Source organism: Hoplias malabaricus, chromosome 9 (assembly GCF_029633855.1).
Source record: "Hoplias malabaricus isolate fHopMal1 chromosome 9, fHopMal1.hap1, whole genome shotgun sequence".
NCBI lineage: Eukaryota > Metazoa > Chordata > Actinopteri > Characiformes > Erythrinidae > Hoplias > Hoplias malabaricus.
Genome location: NC_089808.1, coordinates 27,101,148 through 27,126,913, shown reverse-complemented (window position 1 = coordinate 27,126,913; position 25,766 = coordinate 27,101,148). Strand labels below are relative to the sequence as shown.

Genomic DNA, 25,766 nt, shown 5'->3' with positions numbered 1-25,766 from the left:
CTTCCAATCACTACACATGCAGACATGCACACACACAGTGTAGTGAGTGGAATTTTAATAACTCTTGAGTCCTTTATCTGGCCCCAGTGTGACTGGTAATTGGCCGTGAGTGGAGTGGGCTTTACTGTAATGGTAGCTATGCGTTTTCTAATCATAGAGAATGAAAAAGCTACCCAGAAACCCCTGCATGGACCATTACTTAGATGTTCCCCTACAGCAGCAACAAAGACGAAGGTTAATTAGCATTTTAGGTGTCATACAAAAGTATTTCTCAGGCCAATCACACCTTCTGTAGTGAGATGTGTGAAAGGATGGTACAATCACAGGATCATAAATTTAACCAAAAACATTCCCTGCATATTAACATTCTCCAAATCTATTTGTTTACAAATTGACTAAATACTCATTTTGTTTATGCTTCAAGGCCTAACGATTGAAATGACTGCTGTCTTTACTTAAGCAGCTGCCAAAGCCTCAAACGGGGAAATTATGATGAACACTGCTTGACGCCCATTCCGGTCACTAAGGCCTTAGGCAATTTTGACTTAGCATTTAATTGCTTTGGCATGACCTTTTTATGTTTCAAACATCACTCCTTTTCATAAGCAACAAATTTTCTAATTCACCCTTCGTTTCCACAGAGCATCACTGAAAAACAAATTGCTCATTTTCAACTTCACTGACTCTAATAGCTTGACTGGAGCTGCTATAAGAATACAAGACAATGTACATATGAGACGTTAAAGGACCCATGTCCATTAAGGGCCTATGTTCTACACTTTCTTGGTGGTAGCTATTTCTTGTTACAGCCCATTTTGTAAAGCAACTTTCCAGCCTATCTAATCTGTTGCAGTATCTTTAAGATTGATATATCTAAATCTGTTCTGATTGGTTGCCCTGAAATATATTCATTCATTGTCTGAAACCACTTATCCAGCTCAGGGTCGTGGTGGGTTCAGAGCCTACCCGGAATCACTGGGCGCAAGGCAGGAACACACCCTGGAGAGGGCGCTAGTACATCACAGGGCAACACACACACACACACACACACACACACACACACACACACACACACACACACACACACACTTTTGAGTCACCAATCCACCTACCAGCATGTGTTTTTAGACCGTGGGGGGAAAACCACATGGACACGGGGAGAACACACCACACACCACACAGTCACCCAGAGCGGAACTTAAACCCACAACCTCCAGGTCCCTGGAGCTGTGTTACTGCGACACTAACTGCTGCCCTCCCTGAAATATACCTCAGTCAAAAAGCAGACCTATTTTTAGTATCTATGTATAGACTAGTATGTGGAAGGTTTTCAGCAGTGATTACACACTGCCTCTACGTCTGTTAATTAAAGTAATGTTCTTCCTAGATACGAACACTTAAACAAATACACTAAATAAAAAACCTGCAATCCTATGTGTTGCTGTTTTTCTAAAGGCTTCAGAATGAGCAATTATTACTCAGTCAGAATATTTTCTTAATTGAAAGACCTTTGCAAATATCTCCAGAGACAACCTGCTGGGGTTTGCACTTAATAATCTGTCAATTTTATATCATAGTTTCATACGGTGTAATAATCAGAATATTGTAGAGAATACAGTGAATATCTGAAGAGTGTTAAGTGGTGTGGAGGGTATCCTCCATCACTGTGGATGAACACACTGCATTTCATATGCACGACTTAAGCACTGCTTTACGGCATTTATTTCAAACCTCTTCAAGCGCTTTCTCCCACACAGTGTTTTTAAGCATTGTACACGGAAGCTGCCAATAGCCCCTTTTTCTAACATTGGCTTGAGGAAGATTCAGCTCAAACCCAACCTAGCATTTTGAAGTAAACATCAGCTGTGCGCTTTTAGTAATCGCACACTTGCACAATACACAATAGAGTCGCCTATGGCTGTTATGCATGACTGTGATTTAACCACTTTAAATTCTATGACCCTTTTCTGTTAGCTGCTGTTCTCTTTATGTAAGTACATTTTAACTTAAGTCCTTGAGTAAGAATCAGTATTCATGTCACCGGTACATGTCTGGTAGACAGCTCTGTGTTAAGGGCCAACCTTTTTAATTTGAGAAGGAGACACTGGCCAGCCTTGGTCATCTTTTACATTTTGTTTATGTAAGTGAAAACAGACTTGCTCATTGAAATGTGGGACGAAGATGAATGTGTGCAAACTAATTCTTGTGTTTGTAATCAGTGTGTGTGTGTGTGTTCAAGGTCATGACTGAGAATTTCCATAAAAAGAAGAGATTTCATTTGTAGAAGTGAAGTCCTTTGTAAAGTGTTACATCAAAGATGAATGACAGACCCAAAGCGTTAGACAGCAGATTAATCAGAGACTTATTTGAGAGGTCACAGAAGGAGTAAATAGAGCAGTAATGCTTGGGTTATTTATATACAGATTGGGGTGAGTTATGTTTGTATGTGTGTATAATTTCCAGACCAAACTCGTCCACAAAAAACAAGGCTAAACTACATTAAAGAAACATTTGGCACAAGGTTAGACAAAATTAGGGCTGTCCCCAATAACATTTTGCGGGTTTCAGAGATTCGGCTGCAATATTCAATGAATATTCAAATATTCTATGGATGGGGTCGTTATCTTTCAGAAAATCAGTGTCAGACGCCTTCTTTTGAAGCCCAGTCTCTTTGTTATGTCCAGGCTCAGAGCTAATTTTAGTCCTGGAGAAACTGAATACAGGTGAAGTGGAGCAATGCCTTTATTTATAAAAGTCTAAAAGGAAAAAATAGCAGTATCCAACACAGCAAATTCTCCAGTGTTAAATCAACACTATTAGTGTTAACTTAACACTGATAGTGTAACATTAACCATGTTCATTTAACACTAAAAGTGTTGATTTAACACTGCTGAATTTGCCATTAAATCTCAAAAATAAGAACTGAACACATACTCAACGAAAAAATATCTGAGTAGCCTAATATTTGGTTCCGGCCCTATATCCACCTACTATTTCAAATTAATACAGTCAAAATACAGCTTAAGATACTAAACCCATACTCAAAATTCAGAAATAATATGCCACTTACTGCCATCTATCTGGTGTGTTATTGTTTAGCGGATTAAAAATTTAACTAAATCATGGAATTCCATTGCTGTTGAATGTCTTCAGAGACATTTGAGTTTCAGGACTGTGTGAGTGTCTAATGATTTATAACCAAGCTGTTTCTGTGTGATCGGTAATTTCAGATTTTATTATGGGGTTACAGAATACACAAAGGGTAATTAGTATGCCTTTGCTTGATTATAAGGAGGAAATGAATGTCTTTCCTATTATTTCTGCATATCAGATTCTGATTAAAATAGCATTCATAAGCAATGAGGTAGATTTGTCCTAACAGTCTTTTATTTTTCTGTAAAAACGATTTAGAATACATTGATTTTATATGTACAAAACAGTGTAAAGTGCTAAATATTCAAATATTTAATACTTACTGCCAAACAGCTTTTCCAGATTAATCAATAAAAAAAATCCTAATGGAGTAATTAAATGATTAGGGAAATAATCGCTCATTGCAATACTAATCCAGTTAGGATATAGAGGGTATAATACATATGGAACCTAACCATTATTGCACATCTTTTACTTGTGGTATAAAAATGGAGAATTTCTTGAGGAGGCCGCATGTGACTGGTGTGCTGCACACACATTTAACCAGTAAACAATCATGCAATTATTGTCACACTAATGCAATAGAATATAGAAATACAAGAGCAGTTTATTCATTTTCCTTGCTCTTGGCAACCACAGAAATACACGAGGCACAACTGAATCGAAGTCTTTGTGGCCTCATGAAGTAAGAGAATCAAATCACGTAATCTGTACATACCTCACTCCAGAACATGTGCTCAAAGCAACCCAGGAAGAAGCGTGGTTCCTAACACGCCCATGATAGAAGCAGTGATCCTAGAGAGAGAGAGCGAGAGAGAGAGAGAGAGAGAGAGAGAGAGAGAGAGAGATTTAGGTGAGACTGACCACAAGGTTCCTAAAAATCAATGATACATGTCTAGGTCTAGTATGTTCCTTTGAAAATGGAAAACAGAAGCTTTTCTGCTAGAGTGACATTTGGAACTAAAATAATCCTGTGGAACAGTGCAATCAATAGCTGCTTTTGTGGTGATATTTATCAACCAAACAGGATTTTCTGCTCTGCTTTTATCCACGGACATGCCAACCCTGTCTCGGCTACAACAGGAAAGCGTGCTATTATCGACCTCTAACCTCTTTTGGGAAAGCTCTCATAATAATCACTCTCCTGAGTCTTCGACTAACATTTGGAAAATAATTGCGCCACTTAATTTTTCTGAAACAGATCCAAATTGCGCATGAGCGTCTTTGGCTATTTAAAGAGCCCCACTGAACGACTGGAGCGTGAAATTAGCTCATTTATTTGAACAGAGAGGAAGCAAGGCGGGACACTCATGCGCGGCGGACACACAAATCAGCTGTCACTGGAGACACTTGCTGACAATCTCCACCACTGCTGATCTCATTGGCTATTCACTTGGCGCCGCATCAACATTGAAGAGTGTTGCACACCTAGGCATCTTTGAAGGTGCATAATTAATACATTTATTTAAGTGTTTTAAACTTGATTTTAGGGTAAATCTAGAAGTATAAATCATCTACACTAGCACATCAATACTGGTGTCATACAATAAGTGTGTCTTATAACTATCTAACTACAGATGGACAATATATACAGCATGTAATCACAATTTATTCACTTTTATGGGTGGATTACAACAATATTATTAAAATGCAAGTATTAACTTCTTCTTACTCATGTAATGAAACTCAATTTATTACCTGTCAAGCTGCACATGAATAAAAGCTGAAGTCGACACATGAGTATTTACACAAGTTGCACTACTATAATCTGTCTGATACAATGAAAACTCCACCAGCAGATACACTGTTGTTGCATGTGTTATTAATGTGCAACTACACACACAAGTGACTCAATATTAAGTTATAATGTGACTAAGCTGACTTACTAGACTTACTAACTACTAAAAAACTTTGCCAAAAAGAACTAGCTGTAAAAGTGCACTCAATGCAGTATTTGGGAGTTTCTTTGCGTTACTGTATTTTCACTTTCCAAAAGTATGTTATAAAATCGAAAGAGTATTACAACTATTATTTTATTTGCATTAACACACTCCCTCTAATGCTCTGTTGCTTAACAACCATAATAAATGACGTAAAGGCTTCCTTTGTTGTAACATCAGGAAGGAAACAAAAAAAGCTGTCAGGTTAGTAAGATATTTTTACCACACAATATAGCAGACAGGAAGAATGGCACATTAACTTAATGTCATGCAGACTTAAGCACCATCAATTACTCTTAGATTATATATTCAAAAAAAGATTGATATTCAGTTGTATCAATACTACCCAGCACTTGGCTGCAGACACTTCCATTGAACTTCATTTGAAAAGTCTCCCCAGAAAGGGTTAATCTGGAGCAGGTGCCCATGAACCTATGATCACCACACTCAAAGCCAAGTGTTGGCTAGAATGTTAGCATGTTGGCTAGAAAGTCTCCAAGCAATGAACTGTGTAGCTTGGGTAACACTGAAATAATGTTCTCTGGGCCGATGGAGCAGCATCCAATGCTTTTTGGATGAGCTGAAGTATCGTTTGTGATCCAGAAATAAGAAAAACACATTGGCATATTATAAGGGTGAATGCAATCAGATCCAAATGATAACTTTCCAGTAGTTTACACCCTTCTAATGACACTCTTATTTCAAGTTAAAAAATGGGCAAGAAGGTGTCTATAAATGTTTCCATGAACAGCTGTTAAGCTTAGATCCTGGACTGAAAAAACTGTACAGAAAAATGAGGAATTTGCTAATTAACTTTCTACATAAGTGCTGTAATTATTGAGTCCTATATTAGTCATATATTATTATATATTATTATTGAGTCATATATGAGTTTTTTACTAAAAGACTTCGTTGGTAAAGTGCCTGACATTTCTAACCACAAGGTTGCAGGCCCTAAACAGCTGAGAATAGTCGGTGTGTGTGTGTGAGTGTGTGTGTGTGTGTGTGTTATGGCAGAAAGCATTGGGAGAGAGAGAGAGAGAGAGAGAGAGAGAGAGAGAGAGAGAGAGAGAGAGAGAGAAAGGATAGAAAGGAATCACAGATCTGAACAATCCTGCCAATATGTGGCCCTGCTGCTAATCTAGTACATCACTTAAAATGCAGTTAAATAATGATGTGGTTAAAATCCCAATTTACCATTTTTACCATTACTTTTTTCTTGTAAAGTGAAGCTAAATAGAGCCCACATTATGCAGTAAATTTTGAACATTAGTGTCAAATTAGCTTAATGCCAGTCAGACCAGAATGATCAGAGGGAATTGCCTTGGGGCTTTCTCTGGACAAGACATACACACCATAATGCCATTACAAGGACACAGACTCAGAAGAGTGTACACAGTATGAGTATGGACTGGTGGGTTGGTGTTACAGTCTAGATAAATAAGGCACTGTCAGGAATCCACAGCTGCCATGTCTGTCTTACAGTGTCAGCTTTTGTCCAAGACATTTTGCATCACATTTATTTGTTAAGTCATCATAAAATGTGAATCAGAGTTGGGTTTTCACAGGTATTTTAGCATGTCTTTCCTACTACTGATAAAGCATCATATCATAGTGTAAAAACCACAACTCTGTTTTGAAGTCACCCTACTTTGTGCAAATTTATTCAAATCAGATAGCCCTAATTTCACAGCCAAACAAAACCAAAATCTGTTTTTACAATTACTATTTAGAAAATAACATTTCCTCTTACAATTTCCTCTGACTGAGTCCTTTTAAAAAACAGAGCAATGTCTTGAGGCCAGCACAACAACAGAGCCACATGACTGAAGTCAACAGCTGCAGCTCCACCTGGGCTTCCTCTTACCAACTGAAGCAGATGTTTCCTAATAAAGAAGCAGGGACTAGTGCCACATGAAAAGACATTCAATACTAAATAATGACTACTGGCTAAAGACCATATTTGTCATTTCTGTCCACACACACGTTAAACTTTTCATAGTCGTGAATCCTGTAATTACAGACTTGCTTTATACCAGCAAATTAGAACAGATTTGACCAGGCTTTAGAAACTAGATCTGACATTTAAAATGGAATACTAATAATGTGTCGCTCTTTGAGCTGACAGTTATAGTCTGCCAACAGCAAGACTCACATTAATTTTACTTCCTCTGATGAGAGACTTCTTCATTAACACTAGAAACCCAATCAATGTCTCGCCTGAACAGGTACAAAAGCATGTGTGCATGTGGCTGGTTTGAACAATATGTAGTATATTGATACAGTAAAAAGTATAAGCAGTGAGTGATTTGGGTTACAGTGATTGTACCTTGATTTGCTGGAGAGGTGTATAGCTAAATGGAGCAAATAAAACATAATGAAACACTATGTGTAGGTTCTCAATAATTATTGATATTAGACATGAAAATGTAGAATATCTAATTTATTTCTGCTTTGGAAACTTTTTTGGTCCAATGGTATTCAAATCCTTCTGTACTTTATTTTACTTCATTTACACACACAGAAGTGAGTTTCCTCTAAGTGACTAAATTCAAACGCCATCAGAAACTGCTTTTTTTCATTCTTAGCTTTTCTTTAATGTATTAGGTCTTTGCACAGTTTTGTCTTTCTTTTTTGTACGAATGGAAATTTTCTTCAAAATACTGAATGTTTCTTTTAAAATAATGTTAATGCTTTACCTCTGTGCATTTGCTTCAGTTTTTGTATTTGGTCTTTGCTCTTGCCTCTGTGCGATTCATGTCATTGTAATGTGTCTGAAACATGTTTGATGATGTCTGATGCATGTTTCATTGTTGTAGCATGCTCCATGTTTTGTCTGTTCAAACTTTTTCAGGCAATCTTTAGTCTAGCATTCCCTTTTCAGACTGCTGTTATTCCTCGTCACTCTCTCTGCCTTTGCAAATCTTGTCAAGTACAAAACATTTGTAAAAATAAAACCAACTCTCATCTGCCACCTATCCTGCCTCCTTGTCCACATCACTGTTACATTTCCTTTTAAACACTGCTAGCCATCTTATTTTGAAACACTACTACTGGAATGCCTTGTTAGATGAATATATCTTTCAGCATTTTTTAAAATGTTGTCTTTGTGTTAGTTGATTAAACATATGTATTTACATACAGGTCATAAATACATGGATCATGGACTGGTGCCATTAATCTTTAAAAAATAAACACTGAAAACCACACTGTTTAAGAGAAAATAACCAGCCATCATATTTAATTCCACATTTTTTTGGCTGAAAATGGTGATGAATGGGGTTTTACTTGTGTGCAATTCTGCTCTTGTACATTCTGTGTGAAAAAATCTGAATCACAGCCATATTATTTCCTGTAAAGGAGCAGAAAAATTCACCTTTTTTGAGAGAAACAAAACCGGATATGAGCAGGATGGGTTACACACCATTTTCTCATCTTAACTGAACCAGGCATTTCACACCTCACTGTTGTACTATATGAACACAGGTGACAACTCTTCACACCTTTCTGCAAGAGTGTGCAACAAACTGGCCCAAATAAATCTGCAGTCGGCAGCAAAAAAAAAAAAAAAAAAAAATCATGGAAGAAAAAGGGCCAACAAAAAGTCTGCTGTGACTTTGAACTGCATGTTTTGAAGCTATCAACAATAGCAAAATAGATGTTCTCAGCAGAATGAGCTGCCCTCGATGGTATTCAGTGTTCATGGCTGAGTGTGTGTGGGAATGTGTGTGTGTATGTGTCAGTAGAGAGCATGTGCTATCAGTGTATGAGCAGCTCTGTTGTCGTCTAGCAATACAGTCATGTGAACATGTGGCTAAACATGTGGGAATGATGTCCTTGGGAGAGGTAGAAGAAAAACAGAAAAATGGAAAGAGAAAAAAATACTGAGGCACTGTCACACAGTTCTTTAATGATGTTCTACCATTCTACCTGACTTCTTTAAAGGAAACGATGTTGACATCTACATTCATCCATTTATTTAATGCATTTAATGCAAGCACTTATCCAGTTCTGCGTCGCGGTGTGTCTGGAGCCTACACTGAATGCTGCAAGGCAAGAACATACCCTGGAAGGGGCTCCAGTCCTTCACAGGGTGACACACACTCATTCACACCTACAGACACTTTTGTGTCACCAATCCACCTACCAAAATGTGATTTTGGACCATGGGACAAGACCGGAGCACCCAGAGGAAACCCACGTGGACACAGGGGAGAACACACTACACTCCTCACAGATAGTCTCCCGGAGCGAGTCTTCGACCCACAACCTCCAGGACCCTGGAGCTGTGTGACTGTGACAATCCCTGCTGCGCCACCGTGCCACCATGACATCCACATGATCAACCCAAAATATGACATATTTCTAAACCCACCTAAAATAAAATGTGTCATGTTCAAACATTTGACCACATTTTCAGTTCAACCCCAAGTGATGTTTTTGGTGAGGTCCCTGTAGCTATTTGACTCATTCATCCATTATCCAAGTCCAGTTTGTACAATCCTATACCTCTCAGAATGTTGTACTCAGTCAAAGATAATTGACTCTTAGGAAGCAAGAGAAGTCTATAAAAGATATTTATTCACCTTTAAACTCAACCTGTCATTCTCATAGTCTGAAATTATGAAATTAATGTTAAGGAGAACTTTGAGAAAAATGAAGAAAAAAAATCTAAATTTCCTCAGATTTGAGCCAGGTATTTAAATAAACCTTCACTTTACTGCCAAAGGGAAGATTTAATCAGCATGAGAATAGGGGCACACTGGTCCACCCTTAACTTGCATAAGTTTACTTCTCTTCACAAGTGTCAGCATGTTACATACGATATGTCAAAGCCTAGATGCTTCTAGTGATGGAGTAATTATTATTGTAGTGACATCGGGATCTGCTGGAATATATGCTTGTATAAAAAGGAAGGAACATTTCAATAAAAGAACACCCTGCCAACTGTTATGCTTTGGGCCTGTGTAGTAGCCAGTAGCACAGGAGAATTTGTGAAGACAGAGGGATGAAGGGATTTTAAGGAATATCAACAAATCCAGTAAGCAAGTGTTCTACAGTCAGTGAAGAAACTGAACAAGAAATTGGCTCCATATTACAACACAACCATCCTAAACATACAAGAGTATCAAGTTTCCAAGACAAAAAAAACTGATGTAAGCTACATGGTCCCTGGACTTATATGTTATGGGAACTCTGAAGGTGGACCTTAAACAACATTGGCATGCTAGACAGTTAGCTGGCAAAACAAAATAAGAGAAGGTAAATTCAGCCAAACATCTTACTATGGACTGATGGCAACCGTGTCCAACTATGCACATGCCACATTATATTTTTCATTTAAAAAAATAAACAAATTGAATAAACAATTCTCAAATTCTCCAATTCTCCTACAATCTGAGGTAGGCTTGATGTAATAGCATAGGGCATGCAAGTGGCAGAGTTCCCACTGACAAGGTAAGTGTGGTAGAGTTACCAAGGTACTAACCTAGTGCTTAGTTAGAAGGATCACAGAAGATTGCCAGCATAAAATAATTTAAGCAAAAAAAGAGAAAAAGAGATAATCTAGAGTGGGAATTAAAAGCCCTCAATAAAATATCATTTGTCTTTTAAGGGCTTAATGCCATCATTACAGGGGTTAGGGTTATCTCCAAGCCCACAGTAATATGTTCCCTGAGGGAGTGAGAGAGAGAATAAAGTTTGCTTACGGTGTGATTGGTAGTCTGGGTTACAGGCAGGTTGTCTTCATAGTACGTTGCAGTGAAATCTTTTCCCAGAAGTTCCCTAGCACACACACACACACACACACACACACACACACACACACACAAATAAACAAAGACAGCTGTTTAATTTAATTCTTACATTCACAGAGGCCATGATGTTCTTCTGGTGCCTTATCGCTCACAGTCTTACTGAACCTATTTCCTCTATAACAGAAAGCAGCGGTCTTGGCAAACCATATGATTTTGATCAGAACCCTCTGTTGGAGCGATAAGATGCTTTGGCTGGCCACAATATTCTACCTTTTCCTCAGCCAAATTCATCATGTCTGAGGAGTACAGCCATGAACAACAGCAACTGCATGTTCCAGTCAGATGAAAAATGAGTGTTGTGCTCTTGCACCTTTCTGACTAATACTGGCTCTACATTCAGCTGTGGAACTGATCTACAAAACACTTTCCTTCCCCCCCCCTTTAGAAGCTCCGTGAGCTTCAAAGCATAGAGTTCCCTGATCAGAGAGCATGCTGATCCGTGCCGCCACCACTTCTCCTCTATTCCATCAATCCTCCACTTTAGAAGTGAAATCTTTCTCATCATGCTTTTGCGAAACACAAGCGTGATAAGAAGAGAATGGCTTAAGCTACAGCACAGTGGCTTGGTGCTTGGGCTACAGTATGGGTGAGAGAGAGAGAGAGAGAGACAGACAGAAAAACAGAGAGACAGACAGACATAGAGACAGACACAGACAGAGGGCTATGATCCTGTCAGAGAGAGGCTATGATTAGAGGGAGACCAAGTGGAAAATGTGAGGGTCTGCTCTGCAGCCCAATCACCACATTTATTCTCCAACTGTATCTCTATATCTCTCTTTCTCTTCTCTGCATGTCATATATAAATACACATACATATGTAGAGGTTGTAGGACAGACATGAACAAACACATGCATACTGTATAATAACATGGAACTCCCCAACACACACATTATAAAACATAACATATGAACATAAACATGAAAAACGTAAAAAAACAAGAACCTTCCCCACCGTACACACAGCTTTGTATTCTTTTCTCGACAAAGCATATAAAAGAGTAGGAAAATACTGAATCAGATTGTGAGTTAGTCTGTGCATCTTGAGCATGACTTGAGGCCCCATCGCAGACAATAATCTACAAAAATATAAAATAAAAATGTAGATTTGATATTTTTTCAGCCTTAATTTACTAGTTGGTGAAACAGAAATAAACTTTGATTTCTAAACATAAGAAGTTCACCATGTGTAGGCTGCATTCAAATTCAACAAAAAACGAATGGCTATTTCCAATTTTTAGTAGAACTGGTCACCTGCTCGATTCCCTAGTGTTAAAAGATAAACTAATTTTTAGCACAGAAACTCTGTGAAACTTCCTTTTTCAAACCAGATTTCACATTGTCAAAATCTGGTCTTTTTTCTCAATCATAGGAACATCTGTTCCACACCAAGAGCTAAACACATGGATAAACATATACAGGAGCATTTCATAAAGTGGACATGAACACATAATGAGGCTTGCCACACACACACACACACACACCTATGCTAAAACACGTGTGGCAGTGCCACATCGAGCTCAAGCTGTTGAAATGCATTGAGTTGGCTCTGCTTTCTGGACACAGTGATGGGGTGATAGATGGCTTTTTGGCTAAAATAGTGCTGCATTTGCATGATGCCCAATACCCTACCACAGCCACAAATAAATAGGCTTGGTAAGTGCGTCTGGTAGAGACTGAAGCACAAGCATTGACCTAACACCCCTCTGCACTAGTCATTACCTGCCACTGCCGATCCTAATGGAAAATAAATTATACATTGCAGAACTTTCTGCAATAACTGAATGACAACTAATAGTAAACAACTGTAGGTGAACAGAAAATCTGTGTGTTTGTGTGGAGAAAGAGGAAGAGAAAATTGCTATTTCCTAATATATGCTGTATATCCTTGAACAGCTCTTTCATACACAGCAGGTTTACATTCACAGAGGGTTAAAATTGAATATTCTGTTGTATGAAATTGCACTGTAGCTTTCAAGCTTTCCAAATGGTGGGAAATAGCACATGAAAATGCCACCTAAACAACACTGAGTGTGAAATCGCAGGAGACAGGAAAATGAATAGAAGTTTGAAGCATTCTAAAGTGAGGCAAGGAATGAAAAAATCTCATCATGTCTGTAGCAATCACCTGACATCATGACCTTTATCACTCAGAAACTACTGAATAATGCTTCACTGTGTTGCTGCATTTTCAGTGCAGATGCTGACTGTGATACTGCAGGCTGAGGCATGTACATGTGTGAGTGTGTGTGAGTATGAAGGCCTGACGTTTGTGAAATGTCTGTGACATTTTGAACCAAGAGTTCATGCTGTTGATTTTATTTTGGCTCATTCAGCCTTTGTACTCAGAAAACAACTCCCTCTATTACCAGAATTAAAATTGATTAAAACAAACAATTCAGAGCAAAAGGTTAAGGCAAAAGACCAGTGTGTTCAAGAATGTCACAGTATTACATGTAGACACCAGCACATCAAATAAAAATGAAAGAATGAATGAATGAAGAGATCAAAACTACTCTAGCACCAACATTCTTTCTGTAATATCATAAAAATGATAATTTTAAAGGTATAGTTTAGTTACAAAGGTATTAAGCCAAGCTAGATGCTTTTGGTTTCTGATGGTTGCTTCTCCAAATTTGCTCTGGAAACACAATGCTAAGTGCTGGAAGCTTTTCAGTAAGCACCACGCTAACAACAGTTAAGACATCAATCAAGACAATGATCATTCAGATAATAGAAATGCCTGACAAAGACCAAAGCAGCTTTTTGGAAATCTAGGTGACTTTTGGATTCTTTTCTCTAACTGAAAAGTCTTTGTCTTTGGCATACATTTTGTACTGAATATGAACATAAAAGTTTTGTTCATTGACCAGACTTGTTAAACCAATGCTGTCCTGATGTACAGGGGTTGGACAATGAAACTGAAACACCTGGTTTTAGACCACAATAATTTATTAGTATGGTGTAGGGCTTTTTGCGGCTAATACAGCGTCAATTCGTCTTGGGAATGACATATACAAGTCCTGCACAGTGGTCAGAGGGGTTTTAAGCCATTCTTCTTGCAGGATAGTGGCCAGGTCACTACGTGATGCTGGTGGAGGAAAACGTTTCCTGACTCGCTCCTCCAAAACACCCCAAAGTGGCTCAATAATATTTAGATCTGGTGACTGTGCAGGCCATGGGAGATGTTCAACTCCACTTTCATGTTCATCAAACCAATCTTTCACCAGTCTTGCTGTGTGTATTGGTGCATTGTCGTCCTGATACACGGCACCGCCTTCAGGATACAATGTTTGAACCATTGGATGCACATGGTCTTACTGGTGCAATGTGCAATTAATGGAGATTGGCCACCAGGCTGGTACAATTTAGCCATGAAACCTCCCACACTAAAATGACAGGTGTTTCAGTTTCATTGTCTAACCCCTGTATTTATTAGGCTTTTGATCTAGTTACACCAGTAGTCAGAATTATGCAACATCACAGAGATTCCCAAAGGTATTATGAAGTATTTACTTAATAAATATGAGAAAACACTGATGACCAAAACATGAAAGTGATTTTCATGAATCACTGAAAAATCACTGAAGGTGAGGGGCAGAAAGTTACACTAGAGAATATCAAATAATGCAACAAATGACACTGTAGTCCCTGTCTGGTTTCTGACATAGCTGCATACACTCAAGTTAACGGCTGGGTAGCTGGGGGATTGTGTAAACTAAACCTTTAATGGTTTAACTGGTCAAGTACTGTGCTTTTAAAGGTCAGTACTGCACTGCTCTGAGGCTGTTATTCCACCATCAGAAAAGGGGGTACTGCCTTTTAGTTTCACCTGCTCTAAGCTGCACAAATGCCCAGTAACACTCTGGCCTAAGAAAGCCTCTGATTAGCTCCTCCAATTAGCCCAGGCTTAGTGTGAAGAGAGTAGCAGCTCCCAAAGGCATGTGGGTAAACAGCTATGTGCTTTCCAAACACAACCAGAGGGAAGACAGATAATAGCAACAACAAGCCCTCTGCTTTTGAGAGCATCAAAGCACTTTAAAGTGTGCAGTGTGCAGTATCACTCACTGCTTTCTGGCCATATACACTCTCCTGTGGTGCTCAAGCTGGTTTAGTTTCTCCTTCTTCTACCCCAGTACTGTACTTAACACTATGAAACTGAATATCACACTTGCCATATACATACAGATTTAGCGATGGCCCCTTTTACTTGTTTTGAATCCTCCTCTCAAGGAGCCATAGGCATATGCAAATATATATGTACATAAAATTAAAAAATCACAATGTAAAACACACACAAGGATTATATTATCTCAGAATAAAGAGTGATTTCTGAATAACTGACAAGTGCTTACCACTGCTCTGTCTAATCAGAGTTTATAACACATGACTGTGAGGTTGTATCCCTTTATATGTTTTTTTCTTTTCAGAAATATGGTTCATGAACAGAAATTAATATAAAAATCTATCATTTTGTCATAAATATTTTTAGATCATGTTTTGTAGGGAACACATCAGGAACAGCATTGAGACGACAACATGAAGAAGACAGGATTAAACAGATTCACTGTTACTGTCAAGCAATTACCTTACCTAATGATAAGAAAAGAGTTTCTGTTGACTCAGTGGTTAATTCAAATTAGAGTGTAACAGTTACATCAATTGAATTATTAAAGGTTTCAAATATTATTATTAAGTGTGGTTTTGAGTATTTAAAGTATTGATTAAAATATTGATTTGAACAAGCCCTCAGTGATTCGTTTTGAGTGATCTATTAAACTGAAATAATATTACCCAATTTGAGGTTATGAATATATATCACATATGGGATTTAACTGGGATGTTCCTGCAAACCCAAGTAGATTCAAGGATTTCTTGAATAATATCACCGTGAAGTATGCAAGCCATTTATTAAATCACAAAGAACAATGTGTGCTTGCTTGGACAAACACACCCAGGGACACTGACATGTATGTTGTGCGTTATGTACACAAAGAAGTGTTAGGGGAATGTAAAGCAATGTATAATTCATGTTTTAGGTTCTGTTTAATTGGTGCTTTTTAAATCCAGCTAAGACTGGCTATTGTTAATTTGTACCTTTGATAAATCCATTGTGAAGGACCCTTTATATTCAGCATTTAAATAATCCAGGTACATTGTTTACATTCACATCATTGTTACTGCCTAAGCAGTGTGACATAGCTCTGTAGGGTCATGTTTTTCAGTGGAGACACCTTTGCTCTATTCACACAGAATGGTAAGTAGTGTCTCTGGTTGCACACTTGCACTTTAATGGTGGTAAAAGCATTCCACGTCGAGTCTGGAGCTCAATATTTCAGAACATGAGCACTGAGCAGGAGGAGATAGTGGCTGCGTTTAAATTAAACTCCGCTCAGCTGATGTAATTCCTTTTAATGAGCAGACCCCAGCCACGCGTCACTTCTTAACTGGACGATGCTCTCTGTGTAAGTGTGTGTGTGTGTGTGTTTGTGTGAGTGTGAGAATGAGAGAGAGAGAGAGAGTGCTGTAATCTGCTCCTCCTGTTAATGATGATGATGATGATCAGTCCAGCTAGGGGCATGTTAAACAGTGGAGAAGAGAAACATTGAAAGAAAGAGGAGAGAGAGAGAGAGGGGTGAACAGAAAAAAACTCAAAGGCGTAAAAATGTCCATCAAATTCATCCTGAAATCATGAAGTTGGTGTAAGAGGAGAAGTAAAAAAAAAAACAAAATCAGAGAGAGAGAGCAAGAGGAAGAAGAAGACAATAAAAAAGAGGAGAAATAAAGATAAAAAGTGAGAAAGGAAGAGAAAAAAACAAAGGCAAAAAGAGACAGAACAGACAGAAGAAACTGGACGACGAGCAAGCATACGATTAGAGAAATGCAGAGGCTGAATAACAGTTCAACTAAGAAATTGGAAGTGTGAAAATGTGTGTGTATGTGCGTTTCTATTTTGAAACACTCCAAGAGTCCGCAGGAGCTGTCCAGTGGGCTTTGTAGATTAATGCCTTTGTTTATGTGCACCTGCACACAAGATTCTAGGACTGCTTTGTGAGGGTGAGTGTGTGTGTTAAGAACTGTGGGTGTGTGTACCTCTCTACCAGAATTAAAACAGGTGCACTTCAGCAATCAGCAGTATGTGGAAATTACTCAACACCCTCATTTGAAACGGTTTATTTCCCTCAAATGAGTGGATGCCCTGAGAGAGGCCTGACCATCATTCTTTAGTGTGGAGTATGAAAGCACAGCTCAGTCCACCTTCTCCTTCTGTTTACAGCACCTAATAAGGCCTGTGTGTGTGTGTGTGTGTGTGTGTGTGTGTGTGTGTGTGATTCAGTAAACAGAAAAGGACTGAGATGTACCAGTGTGGGCAAAAAATAAAGCTAATCCATCTCCTGTATGTTTTGCTGTTGGAGGAGGGTTACATACAAAAGCAGTTCATAAATGCAATAACAAGCCGTGCTGTCATGCCGTATTGCACCAAAGTACAGAAAAGTGGCTGCATTTCCTTTTGCACACAAAAAAAACAGGTGTATGCAGGAAGCCGCTATGGGTGTAAGTAATGAAACTCAACTGCTCACCACACACTTACCAATGCTAGTGCACCTCAACCCAAATTTACTACCTTCCTCACCACATTTTTGGTGTGGTTTCCTTCAACAATAACAGTATTTAACTGGTGAGTTCTGTGGAAATAAATGCAACAGTTACAATTTGTACATTTTATCAAGCTGTTGAAGCAAGGGATGAAATTTGGAAGAGGGGAGGAAGTTGCAGTGTGGGGAGAATTTTATTTATTTATTATTTTATTTGCAGCAAAGTTTGTACTAAAATATCCAAACAGTGAGTCCTAGCACTAGTAAATGTTTTGTTTTGTTTTTTGGTAAATCAGTATATGTTAAGAGCTTAATGTGTTACCTCATAGACCACTATATTTTCTTAAAGCTAAAATAACTAAAAAAGTGACTAAAATATTGGTTATGTTCATTCTTATGTAAATAAACATGCAAGTAAACACAATGGACGATATTGATGTCAGCATAAATTATTGAGGAAATATTCATATATTGTAAGATAATTATTGTGATTGTATTTATGTTTCTGTGTGTGTGTGTGTGTGTGTGTGTGTGTGTGTGTGTGTGTGTAGAGAACAGTTGCTATTGTTGAGGAGTGTGATGGGGAACAAGCTTTTCCATAGGTTAAATATGAGAGACCAAATACTTTGGAACCTTTTCCCAGATGGTACGAGAGTTAAGGTTAGGGTGTGTGTGATCAGTCACAATGTTGGTTGCTTTGCAGATACAGCATGTGCTGTAAATGTCAGAAGGGAAAAAAGACATCAATGATCTTCTCAGCTGTCCTCACTATCCTCTTCAGGGACCTATGATCTGAAGCAAGCCAGGCAGTGATGCAGCTGCTCTGGATGCTCTTGATGCTCCCTCTTTAGTAGGAACATCATTACACAGTATACCACTTTTATACAAATTAACACAGTTCCCTGGGGTCTTAATGAAATCTTTGTGATATACTTCAGCCAAAAATCCACAAGCATCAGCAAAATGCTGCATTGTTTCTTTAAATGTATATAAACCCACAGCTCAATCTGATAAATAAGCAAGGCAAATACGCTCTTGTTTTTGATGAATTTGTGTGATTTGTGTGTTTCATTTGCCATTTTATTTGCTATTATATTTCTTCTCTTATTTATCCCTATATTTATATAGGGAGGCATGGTGAAGCAACATATAATGTCGCTGACACACAGCTCCAGGTTCCTGGGGTTGTTGGTTCAAACCCTGCTTTGGGTCACTGTCTGTGAGGTGTTTGGTGTGTATTCACTGTGTATTTGTGTTTTCTCAGAGTGTTCTGGTTTCCCCCAACAAACAATTCAAAAACACGTTACGTATGTGGACTGGCTTTTCAGAACTTTCCATAGTTGTGAGTGTGTAAGGGTAAGGGTCCAGTGTAAGTGTCCTGTCCAGGGTGTGTTCTTGCCTTACAGTCAATGATTCTGGGTAGACTTCAGACCAACCTCGAAGCTAAACATCCACAAAAGTTTCATAAATGGAGCACGGGACAAATGTAGGATATAGCCCATTTATGAAAGTAAGTAGACATATTTATTTGGAGTCTGACACTGCATGACATGCGTAATGTACAACTGATAAAACTGCAAAATTTACAGGTGATAAACTGTGAATATGTATCCTATGTATGGAAGCAAATCTCTCATCAGACATTGAAATATTACCACCTTTTGAATTTGTAGCACTGATTTTTTTTTGCACTGAAATTATGCATCTGAATATTGTTGCTTTTTAAGTCTTCAGATTTCCGCCTCTGAATATTTTGCTGCGCAATTATGCATCTGTATATAATTGCTCTTGAAATGAACTTGTTTCAAGGACACATTTTCACTGTTATTATTTAAGGTTAATAAATTCAGATAAAAAAAAAATTCAAGCTCAAAAAAATTCAAACAATATATTTTAAAGTTGCTCAAATTCGATGACAAAAGGGCCATGACAAAAATTCCACAATGACATTTCTTCATATTCAGGATATCATTAGTCTGTTATATTGTGTCTTTAGTGAGCCTTTCAGATTTTTGAAAAGAAAGAGATAATATCCGCGGAAGGAAGCTAAACGTGTAGTTTTTACACGGTATGGAAGATGTGTTCGAATATAACAGAATATAACTAGTGCAGCATTTTTTAAAGTGAAAGAGAAAATCCTAATAAATCGATTGCTTATCCTTTATATCCCGGATGTATACTCGGAATTTTTTAACTGGTATTCTGGTATCTGAATTTGGTCTATCGAATTTGAGCAACTTCAAAAAATATTATTTGAATTTTTTTGAACTTGAATTTTTTTATCTGAATTTATTAACCTTGAATAATAACAGTGAAAACGTGTTCTTGAAAATTCACAAGTTCGATTCAAGAGCAGTTATATTCAGATGCATAAATTGTGAAGCAAAATAATATTCAGAGGTGGAAATCTGAAGACTTAAATTCAAAAGCAACAAATTTCAGATGCATAATTTCAGTGCAAAAAAGAATCAATGCTACAAATTCAAAGTTGGTAAAATTTCAAAGTCTGATGAGACAGATTTGCTTCCATACCTATGCCTTGTGCGATCAGGGTGCCTCGGTTTGGAAAAATGTCAAATTCCACATTGTACCTTTTCTTTCTCACCCTTGTTTGCAATAATAGAAAAGAAAAACAGATAGTTTCAAGATGCTTCCTTTAATGTTATATGATTTTAGGAGACAGAAAGACTGCTTCAGAGTTTCAGGGAGATTTAATAGAAACCCATATTTTGCCTTGTTTTATTTGTCAGTCATTTTTGAAAGTATGCTATTTTCTATGACTGTGATTGAATGCATCTGCAGCTTTGACAAGCTCTGCTGGAAATCAAAGTGACGGATGACACAGAATATCGCAACACACTCCATACTGGATTAGCCGATCACATTGTGATGTTTACTGAAACAAATAACTTTATCTATAGCGATGGCAGAATTCCGCCCCGACAGGACAATATGATAAATCAGTTTGGAGATAAAGAGAACATTAGCTCAGCAAGAAGCATACTTTATACACACACACATCCTGTACAGCAAATGTTCTTTTTTTCCTTGTGTCAAAACATGGAGCTCATTTCCAGGTTTTCAGACACAGTGGACACAGAGAGGCCAGCTGCAAGCTGTTTGGAGGTGAAACTGTGCCAAATTTACGAGAGAGAGAGAGAGAGAGAGAGAGAGAGAGAGAGAGAGAGAGAGAGAGAGAGATCTAAAACAGGCATGAGAGGAAAAGTAAGAGAGGGTGTATGTAGAGAAGTGACCCAGTGACCCAGTGAGGGCATTACATTCCTTGCCTCTTTTAAGCAGCACCATCTGTGGGCAATCACCCCAAACAACATGAACTGTAATAGTTAAGACAAAGACTGAGTCAGAGAAAGGTGGGAAAGAGAGTATTGGAGGAATGAGGGAAGAACTGGAAAGGAAAAGAGAAAGAAAGAAAGGGAAGACGATCAATTTTTCTTGCTTCTTTCTCTCCCATTTCTTTCCTCCTCTCTCTCTGCGAGTCCTCTCTTGGGCTGAGGCTCCAGACGTGGCAGGATATTGGGGGCAGGGTGGGGGAGGGACTATAAATATTTCAGTGCTAACAATACAGTGAGTTAGCTGCTCAATGGCTTCATGCTAAAACAATCACACGCACTGTTCTCCGATGAGCAAAACACCAACTCTGCACCTCCAGGTTCGAAGTTGTCTGTACTGCAAAGCCTCCAGTCCAACACAGGCTCAGTTATGCAAGCAGATCAGCGGTAAGTTTGGAAACAGTTACTGTTGAAGAAGCTTTCTGAAGCCCATCTTGCCATGGATTTCTCATCCAAAAGCATGATTGTGGATGAGCAGATCGGACTGGAACACTGAACTCTTCAGTTTGAATGGATCTGGCACGGAGAAGACTTAACGTACTACGGTGACAGTTTGTACTGGCAGAAACAACACTTCCACTGTCCAGCACAGCTGAGCAAAATTCCAAACCAACCAGATCTTCCTCCTGCGGAATCATTTACAAGTCATATATCACACTTACAGCTGATATCAGAGTTCTCGCGTTCTCCTGTAGTCATAAATCACTTCACATTTGAAATACTCTTATAAGTCATTGCACTCCCTGTTCTACTGCTACATTCACATATTACTCATGTCAGAGTTCATTCTTCCATACGACGGCGTATCCTTTATCTGTCATTAGCGTGACTTCAGCCCGTAAATCCATATGAAATTTCCAATATACCACAAGTGGTTGAAATCAGATTTGAAAAGACATTTTCATGCTGAAATTGCTTTGACAAAATAAGATTTTTGCCTTTGATGTCCTTAATGTGAGCATACCATATTTACTGTACTGGCCTCTTATCTAACATTTTTCCACTAATATGAAATGTGTGTGCTTTCTGTCTTTTTTATTATTTTGCAGTTGTTATACATATTCATGTGACCATTTCTATTCCCTGCCGTATATTTAATACAGTATATAATAGTCCTTAATTCTTGCTTCTATGAGGCGTTTGTTTTGCCTCATTCAGGAAGTAGATTTGTCTTAATCAATCTATTTATCTTCAAAGTAAACATGTGGCTTGACTAGCGGAAAGCTGACACCTTAACCAATATTAGATTAAAAACAGAAGCAAGCCACTATTAAAAAACATACATACAAACAGAAAAAATAACACTGATAAAGACAGTAGACATATGTAAATATGTCGACACCAGAATAATTAATTCAAAATGAGCCATTTTTGCATTTTCCATTTACAGACTGTGAAGACAATGGTATGTTTTGAAAGTTGAGTGCTTACATACAAACACAAAGTCTTCATTTAATATATGATATAAATAGGATGAAATGAGACTGTAAAGCACTGCAGTTTATATATTTCACATATTGCAGTTTCAGGCTTTTGTTCCATATGTTAAACTTTCAGAATAAAGAATTGTTTGCGTTCAACTGAAATACTATCTAAAACACAGCCTTTATTAACTACGACAGTATGCTATGGCTGACAAGTTACCATCCCTTTGAATATGAAAGCACAGATGGGGAGGAGTCATATTACATAAACATCAGCTGCTCTTCTGAGGAGGACAGAATCTGCCTTATATGCCTTATACAGAAAAGACTGGGAGAAGTGCAGCGTCCCAAAATGAGTCAGCCTCCTTGGGCCAGACGTGCAGATGTTGCTGTCAGCGCCAAAGAAAGCATTCATAAACACTTACTCATTGTGAGTCAAACACTGCAAAACAAAAAAAACATACAGGCATTTTCTGAGAACTCCTTTCCCACTGCAAGACACATAAAACTTGTGTATTTACATTTAGCTTTTGTAAAAAAACATTCTCCAGGAATGACATTATGGAAAAACACTTACATTAAGCAGCATTTAAAGGTCTATTTGTTCGTGTCAGTGCTACTTCCTGTGCTGAAGAATTAGCAGAGAGATGGATGAACTCATTAGCAAAAAGGGATGAACTCATTGACGCCTTTTTGCTTTGTAAAGCACAGCCTCAGCCGAAAGTCTAACAAATGACATCCACTGCCAAAAGCAACCCTTTATTAATTGTAAACTGAGACACCGATACTGTGTGATAACTTGGGCTGGACAAAATTTCTATATAAATGTTTAATCACAATATAAAATGTTTCAATAACAATTATAATATTTTAAACACATTTTCAATATTTCAGTATATATTATTTACAGCACTTTTCATTGACTGACACTCATTATACGGCACTGCCATCAATTAATTGCACTCAATTTTAAAGTTAGTTTTAAAGCATTAATATCGACAGAAGGTTTTTCTTTAATGGTGGTGTAATGTAGTTTCAGTTATTGGCAGTCTTTCTTTGGCTTTTTTGTTGTTTTTATTGTTTTTTTTATTCTCCATGTCAGACAAATTCTCACTACAGGAAATGTTCTGTTCTTTGGGTGCCTGTTTAGCACTTACAGGAAGCTCTATTCACACATGTGCTCACTCGGACATTACCCAGGCTTTGTACTAGGGGGCTGGCAGGATAATGTCCTGGTAATGCCTGGTACAAAAGTTTGGGCATTTGTGTTTGGACACACAGCTCCTCAAGGTAATGTTTGTAAAAATACTGGGTTACAGTGCATGTCTGAAAGAAAGGGGCTCTGGAAAGGCCTCCACAGCTCTAGGGCTGATAAGAGTCCTCAGGGACTCTCTGCCATTCTCTCATTATCTTAAAGGTCAGTAAGATCCACAGACAAGGGGGTGTAAATCCACACAAAACTAGACTGGATATCAGCAGTGGTAATCTGGTCAATAACTACAGTATAGATTTACAGCCAACACTGAGGTCTCATTAACAGACTTGGGCAGAAAATGCTTTGAATAAGGTTGAATTTCAAAGTGTAATGCAGAAACCTATATTAAAAAGAATATACTTAACTGAGCATTATAAGAAGTAACAGATGGTCCCACGTTTTTAGAAGTGACTATAAGGCTACTGCAAACGTGACACACTTAACACCCACTGGCCAAAAACCTACATAAATCTGTCGACAGTGTGTGAACACAGCAAACACCAACACATTACCATTCAAACACAAGCTACTCAAAGGGGAGGCAGCAATTTGAACAGTTTAACTGTTACTGGAGAAAAAGCTGGATTCAAATACCACCCATTCAAGTTATAATTCAAGTCAGGCCTTGAACTGCACTTCATAAAATAACTCTCTAAGATTTCAGGATTTGTCCGTGGGGAAGAATATCCACTATGTAGGTCACTGGCTTTAATTAAGCTAACATTTGAGGTCAAATGTCGGAATTTACAATTGTCTTATGCTACCGACCAGCGGAGCCACTTTTTTTTCTTCTCTCCACTGCCTCCCAATTCTTCTCTTCTCTAGCTCCTTATCATTTCGCTCCATGCACCTCACTCCGCTTGTTCTCGTCTCTTTTTGCCTTTATCACCCTTCTTCACACCTCAAGTCTTCCTTACCTCTGTCGCTCTCTTAGCCACCTCTCATCTTAGCCATTCTATCTCTCCTCTCGTCCTTTTGCCTCTCTTTCCCCTGCAGTGTTATATAAGTGCTTATACATCACTATTACCTTAAAGCGCCTTCCTTACTCCATCTCCCCCCTTTTTTTTTCTTTTTGATGCTCCCTCTGAAGCACAGCAGGCACTACTCCAGGTCACCTTTTTAAATAAATAAAAAAATGCTTAGGCAACTACCACACTCTTTCTTAGATTAGTTACATCACACAATCAAAGACTTGTCCTCAATTTAAATCACAGTAAAATTCTAAATGCACCTACACAGAGACAGGTTCAAGCAAACTTAATTCCTGAGGAGACTGATTCCATTTAAAGATAAGGGAATCACTAGAATAAGCTTTTAAAAAATCTAATTTAAAAGTTATTGTGTAAAGTCTGACTCGCAGGAGATTAAAACTCATTACTTGGGGTTAAAACCACTGCCTAAAGCAGAGATGCCATTAGATTATACCACAAAATTTCACTCATTCACTGTAAACTGTGTGCTATCCACCCATTGAAATACCCAGAACAGACCTACAAAGTCACACATGCACAGCACAAGCCAATACAAACCCATGTACATCCTTGGATACTGCTACAATTCAGCTGTCTCAGGAGAGGGTGTAATAGATGCCAAAACCTCTGCATTACAATAAATGGGGCAATGTAATCTAATCCAATGCTTGAATTTGAAACTGAAATGAAATGCAACCTCCTAGCATCTCATCTCTGAAAAGGCTACAGAAGAAGAGCAAAGCTGCTTTTGTTCTCTCTTTTGCTCTGTTTGTCTTCATCAGAAGTGAAAATGTATGGAAGATAAGATATAATGGAGGTTTCAAACAAGCCAATGAAAAAGATATATAACTATTGTCATAGTTCCTATGATAGGCCATATCCCCTGTGATAACACATATACAACAATTACATACGAATTCCCACAGATCTCAAGTAAGACACAGACAAAGATTCTGAACTTGTTTCTTAGAAAGATGATGCTTATGGCCAGAGCCTTGAGATGACTGACTCTAAGCTGATAGTATTAGAGGTTAGGTTATATTTATGTCCACTACTTTTCTTTTTAAGCCAATGCCTTAAAGGGTACACAACCACCTCGATACACTTTCCATTGATTTTCCAACAATTCAACTCTTAATTCATTTTTGTTTAAACTAACGTGTCTGTTCATAAGAACATACAAACACTGAAAACATACAAATGATCAATCATAGAGGTGTCAGCAGACATTTGCTTATTTGTATATCGCTAGATCTGATTATGC

General features: G+C 38.1%; 1 protein-coding gene across 2 annotated transcripts in view; it reads right to left on the bottom strand.

Moving 5' to 3' along the window:
* adam19a (ADAM metallopeptidase domain 19a) overlaps positions 1–25,766 on the bottom strand; it is an 85,086-nt gene that overhangs the window by 26,555 nt on the left and 32,765 nt on the right. For both annotated transcript variants that reach the window (XM_066681095.1, XM_066681096.1), the window contains exons 4-5: positions 10,802–10,877; positions 3,872–3,948 (exon numbers count right to left, since the gene is read on the bottom strand). In XM_066681095.1, the coding sequence (XP_066537192.1) occupies positions 3,872–3,948; positions 10,802–10,877 (153 nt within the window). The remainder of the gene's footprint in view (positions 1–3,871; positions 3,949–10,801; positions 10,878–25,766) is intronic.